A 5,839-nucleotide genomic window follows, 5' to 3' on the forward strand; every position below is an offset into this window, starting at 1 on the left:
CGTAGTATTGAAGGACGTGCGGGGACGAATAGGATCGAACTGCCAGCGTGCGAACGGCAGGGTAGTGGCTTTCCATTCTCCCATGATACAGGCTTCTGAGAGCCCTTGGATCTGAGATCAAATGGTTGCATGGCGTGATTCTAGACCTATGGGTGAATATCCTATCCTGGAGGGCTATTCTGCAAATTTTCAGCAACTTAGCATGCGACCGTTTGATCTCAGATCCAAGGGCTGCCAGCAGCCCGTATCATGGTCGTGCCTACCATGACCGTCGCGTCGCTCGCGCGGTCGTGCCCTTGGAGATTTAACACGGTGCTATAGGCTATCTGATGTTGGCATGTCATACATAGTTATCACTTAGTCACTCATACTACAACAAGGTTGGCTATAAGGTTGGCTATAAGTGTTTTTTTACTTCTCTCTATCTCTTTCTTCGTACTCCCTCCGTCCCATAATATAAGAACGTTTTTGACACTAGTGTAGTGCCAAAAACATTCTTATATTATGGGACACATGGAGTACTAGTATTTATTGCATTTGCCAAGGAGTGGCCTCTTCCAATGAAATGGTGTTGCTAAGTTTGCTTCATTTAATTAGCTATAGACTCAAAATTGTCTTTTCACCTAGGTACACGCGTTTAGCACCGTTTCTTCCTTGGGTAACCAAACTAGTCTCTCTCTTCTTGATTAACTTGCCACATCAGACTTTATGCCTATGTGGCAAGCTTAAGCACCTGTAGGAGCAAGTAAGTACAATAGTGCGCTTTAGATGGTATTTTTGCATATGTGGAGGAAAGAGAGGAAAGGAAAAAGTGAAGAAGTGGGCTCTCATGCAAGAGCCAGCCTCTACTACATGGTGGAGCATTGGGAGAGGCACCTGTATGGAAGTGGTCAGGAATCGGGAGACTCACGCCGGTCGTAGTGCCGCAGTTAAAATGATAATGGCAAGTCAAATCACGGGGCCCCACCTGTCCAGCAGTAACTCGCTGTCAAATCACACAGCCCTACATTTGCAGCAGCCTACTCCCTCATCTTCTCGCGTCTCTGTCGAACCGACTAGGCGAAATTGCCCCGCCTACCGCGCAGGAAAAGCCCCACCCTCGACTTTTAAATACAACTACATCTGCTTAAGAATCCAATGATATACTTTTTGTGACATAGTAACTCATATTTAGTTAGTCAAATGGATGACCTAGAACTACGTGCAGGCCCTATGAACCGAGACGCCTGAAAATAAAAAAACCGAGATGGAGAGGGTAGTTCAGCACTTATCTTTTTAGATCAATATAGTCGGGATTCACCGCGGAGCAAAACCAAGTGGTAGGCTGCTCCTGTCGTGTTGGCGTAGCAACTCAAGCAGGGTCAGTCCGCACACGAAATGGCGACACACTTAATAGGACCCCTTTGGCCGACATGTGGCTCATCCACCGTCTTGTTCCACGTGCGATGCACCAAATTACAGTTCGGAGCAGCGGTTGGAATTGGAGGCACCCCGGTCGTAGCGTCGTAGTAGTAGAAAATGAGCGATGAGGGGCCAAATCACAAAGCCCCACCTTTCCCGCATTAAGCTGGATGGACGAAGCAACCATCATTTCACTCTAGGGCGCAAGAGCATAAAGAAAAGAGAAAATAATGATGCGTGCGGCAGCTACCTAGGGCACCCTAGGGTAGGGGTCTCCACTACAGATCCTTTTTTTTGAAAGCGCCTCCACTACAAATCGGCTTCTCCCTCGTCCTCTTGAAGAAAACCGATGATGAGTGCGGCGGTAGGGTTTGTAGGAGTACTACAGCATGTGGGGCCACATCGTAGTAAACGGGTTCGAATCGACGCCTTAAATATGTGTGGGCCGCTTGGTTTTACGGGAACGAGGCAGCATTTTCAGTTCGGGGACCAGTGGAGATATAGTACGTACAAAAAATGTGGACGTAGGTTCGACCGAAAGGCAATGATGCATGGGCCCTGCGTTTTGATATACCCGGGGCCGCGTGAAATTTGCTACTCTGCTCAAAACTAGTAAGGTACACATTTAAAACAAAAAAGAGGCTAGCCAACTCGCTCCCAGGGAACTCCCTCGATGGCAGGATTCGTTGGCCGTTCGATCTTCGGAAGTCCGATCTTTGACTTCGTTTCAGGCATTGGATGTTCACTAGCTGTTTCACTGCTCGTTTTTACTGCACGATGACTTTGCATAGCCAATGACCGGTGGGCTCTTGCAGCGCCCGTGTTGGCTGGGCGAACTGATTCGAGGTGCAGAATCACCCTCTCCCTGCCCGCCGCGTGCGCGCCGTGCCATCTGCAAGAGTGTGGGGCACGCCTCGCCCAATCCCCCGCCCGCACCACTCCCTCCCTGCCTCACGCCCAATCCCCTCGCCCGCACCGCTCCCTCCCTCCTCGATCTCTCTCCCTGGCCAGCCGCCATAGGTGGGAAACCCTAGCCCATTATCCCAATCAACACAGCCACAGCTCCTCTCCTTCTTTCTCCCTTCTCCCCCCTCCTCCCCTCACCACAGCCACAACCTAGGGGCTCCGCCGTCCGTTTCGATGAGATCCACCACCTCGCGAGGTTCTCATCTGCCCCAGGTTTCGAGGAAGCCGCGGGAGGAGGAGTGACCTCGGTGCGAGATAGGTACCGAGGAGGAGCTCAACTAGTGCGTCTTCGGCCGGAGGAGGGATGCGAGCCAGGAGGCGGATCGGCTCGGCCCAGCTATGGAGGCGGCCGGGGCGGGCGCGGAGAGGGCCGATGCGGCGGCGGCCGGGGCGGGCGCGGAGAGGGCCGATGCGGCGGCGGCCAAGGCCAGGGAGGACGAGGTTGCATCCATCAGCGAGAAGCGGCCAATCCACCTGCGTGCCGTCACTGCAGGGATAGCGAAGGTCAGCGAGAAAGGTCATCGTGGGGGCACACCGCCGTCTCCCTCTCCCCTGGTGGCACCTCCCTATGTGAGCTCCTCCCTATCTTCCTGCTCCTTCACCTACTCCTTCTCATCCCATGTATTTTAGATTTGTTTGTTCAATTTTACTCCATAGTGCTTGCACGCCCATGAATATGGAAATAACCTACAAAAAAAGAATCTGGAAGTAGACATTTTAGTGTTTTTCCTATTCCATTATCCGCTTTTTTGTTGCTAAGAGTACAATTTTTTTGCATGGGGGATTAATTAGACTGGTTATATAGAATGATAATTGCCTCAAATGATTCAGATTAAGAGTTCTGCTCAAGATATATGTGCTAGAGAACTAATTATTTTGTACTTGACCGCTCTGCAGATGTTGAGGTTGGTCCTGGAATGGTTGGCTTTAGGACTTTTGGTGGCAGTATATTCTTATGCCGACGAAAAGCATTTGCAGGATGATTATGTGGTTATCTGTGGCAGTGTGCTCCTATCCTCCCCGCCTCCACACTTCATTTTTGGAAAACTAATGATTTTAATTCCTCGATGTCATAGGTACCATTGATTGTGCCTCAGCTTCGTAGTCAATCTTCGATCGTCCATGGCATCAACACACAAATTGAGAACTAATTATTTTGTACTTGACCGCTCTACAGATGTTGAGGTTGGTCCTGGAATGGTTGGCTTTGGGACTTTTGGTGGCAGTATATTCTTATGCCGACGACAAGCATTTGCAGGACGATTATGTGGTTATCTGTGGCAGTGTGCTCCTATCCTCCCCGCCTCCATACTTCATTTTTGGAAAACTAATGATTTTAATTCCTCGATGTCATAGGTACCATTGATTGTGCCTCAGCTTCGTAGCCGATCTTCGATCGTCCATGGCATCAACACACAAATTGATAATGCAAGCCTCAGGTCAATACCTCCCCTATTTGATTTCTGCGGCAGAGTACTAATAACTTTATTGTTTGTGTTTTTGGATAAGATTTGCATGGTATTTCTATCATTGGTTGATTGCTTGGATACTTTCACTATAGTAGTTGTTCTGCCTCATCTATCACTATCTGCAAGCTTACTTTGATTATGTGTCTCCCAACTTTCTGTAACTAAAAAGCAGCCTGTAAATGTAGCTTGAATAAAAATGGTACCTTTCTGTTTTGTGCAAGTTCAGAGTATTAGTACTTTCAGTTTGTCCAATTTTTGCAGGGATATTGTGTGAGGTTTGGTACAAGCTTTAAGACAATCACTTAATACATTCATTGGATCACCAACTTTTGGCGTTTTTTGATACTAGCTAGATATGTTGCGCCATGGTTTTTTTCCAAAAAAAATTACAACTGGCAATTAACGACACATCAAATGTTCTGTGGATCATTTTGTTAGGTTGGATTTAGTAGGTCATAATGGTTTTATTCTACGACAGGATTAATTTTGTTTGTACTTTAACCAGTTCAATGATTGGTGGTCGAGCACTATGATCTTTGCACACTAAGGTTCGGTTGTGTTCTTTGAGAAATACTAGCCTAACCCGCGCGGCGGCACGCCGCGCTTGATGATCACTCGCAAATGGTCAATCTATTGATTCAAGAGTGGATCAGTGCATGCTCATTTAACCTCACAACAATGTATAGAGATATTGAAGAAACCGAGCATATGAAGCTATTAAACTTTTTCAAATGTAGGGGTACAAAGATACAAATTAAAAGTAGCACACTTCCAAGGCAAATAAACTATTTAGACTACATAGAGTTCACTGTAAGCAGAGAACTATATGTAGAAACACAAACACATTACATAAATGAGCTAGAAGTAGTTGGTGATATATTAGATCATCCTAGTATACCCTCCTGCAGGATTGCTGCCCGTGATAGAGTGGTAAAGTGATTTTGCAAATTCCTGCACAAAACTAAACTTATTTGGCTGAATGGTATATGGCTTTCAAACGTTGCAGCCTAGATAGAACGAATTGGGAAAGGCAAACATTTTCCAAGCCCATGGGCCGACTGGCCTGTCAAACTACTAAGCTCATGGCCCACATATGCTCCACAATTGTCGTAAGCTCGTTTCTTCTTGCATTTTTTACACAAAGACCAAGCCAACATCATACAGTAACACTGAATATGAAAACATGTCTTGTTACTGCTGAAAGATGAAGTTAAAAATAGAAAATCCCTTGAATATACATCCTACGACCTGGGTTGCTAGTACGTCGCCTTTTCAAAACCTGCACACAATTTTCGTCCTCCTTCCATGCCTCCCATTGAGCTTGTTCGTCTGCTACCAAGAAAGCTCCATCTGCTAATTCTACATAATCTTGGTCTTTCTGCCATGCTTTCCATCGAGCTTGTTCCTCTGCCAACAAGGATGCCTCATCTGCTGCTTTCAAAGATTCTTGCTCTTCTTGCCATACCTTCCATTCATTAGTCTCTTCTCGCCATATCTTCCATTGCTCAGGACATTCTTCGAGAAATTTTTCTTTCTCTTCTATAATTTTCCAACTACCATCCGCCATCGGCGAAACATAAGTTAGTCCCAAACTGAGACCTGGAATAGTCACCAACTTTGGTTGCCCAAGAGACATCGTTATGTCTTCCATCTTATTCAAATATTCAAATCTCCTAGCCATCTCCACATCTGAAGAAACAAAATCCTATAAGATAAGAGTAGAGCAATACTTGAAGAACAACCTCTTTGTTTGATGAAGCAGGAAGGAAAAATTATGACTTGCTGTAAAACGGGGTCCCGAGGGAGCACTACTGCACTTTCCTTGATTCTCCATCGCTTACACTGCCAAGAAAGAAGTAGCTTTCAATATATAGCGGAACGCACCCATGTTTTTTCGCGTAGAAAATAGTTCTGTCGGCACGTACGACGTCGTGGAGATCGTAGATATAAGAAGCATCATAAGGCAGCACGTAGCAGAGAGAGGAAAACAGACATGCATCGAC

General features: G+C 46.4%; 2 protein-coding genes across 5 annotated transcripts in view; one reads left to right on the top strand and one right to left on the bottom strand.

The window, feature by feature from the left end:
* Positions 1–2,342: 2,342 nt before the first annotated feature.
* LOC123172847 (uncharacterized) lies at positions 2,343–5,123 on the top strand. Of its 2 annotated transcripts, none has more exons than XM_044589750.1 (3): positions 2,343–2,937; positions 3,265–3,443; positions 3,545–5,123. In XM_044589750.1, exons 1-3 carry the CDS (start codon positions 2,707–2,709, stop codon positions 3,549–3,551), a joined length of 417 nt encoding a protein of 138 aa, XP_044445685.1. In that variant the 5' UTR covers positions 2,343–2,706; the 3' UTR covers positions 3,552–5,123. The 2 variants fall into 2 exon arrangements, with proteins under 2 accessions (XP_044445685.1, XP_044445686.1); XM_044589751.1 differs by having other exon boundaries at positions 3,265–3,272.
* The window catches only part of LOC123172845 (uncharacterized), a 3,080-nt gene continuing 2,181 nt past the window's right edge, over positions 4,941–5,839 (bottom strand). Inside the window, exons 4-5 of one of the 3 annotated variants that reach the window (XR_006485733.1) lie at positions 5,616–5,678; positions 4,941–5,525 (exon numbers count right to left, since the gene is read on the bottom strand). Coding sequence is in view for 2 of the 3 variants with exons in the window: in XM_044589748.1 (XP_044445683.1) it covers positions 5,047–5,525; positions 5,616–5,670 (534 nt within the window). In the remaining variant the exon portion in view is untranslated. Of the gene's footprint in view, positions 5,834–5,839 lie in introns of those variants that run through there. The other 2 variants (XM_044589748.1, XM_044589749.1) reach the window with 2 other exon arrangements.

Source organism: Triticum aestivum, unplaced genomic scaffold (genome assembly GCF_018294505.1).
Source record: "Triticum aestivum cultivar Chinese Spring unplaced genomic scaffold, IWGSC CS RefSeq v2.1 scaffold73357, whole genome shotgun sequence".
NCBI classification, from domain to species: domain Eukaryota; kingdom Viridiplantae; phylum Streptophyta; class Magnoliopsida; order Poales; family Poaceae; genus Triticum; species Triticum aestivum.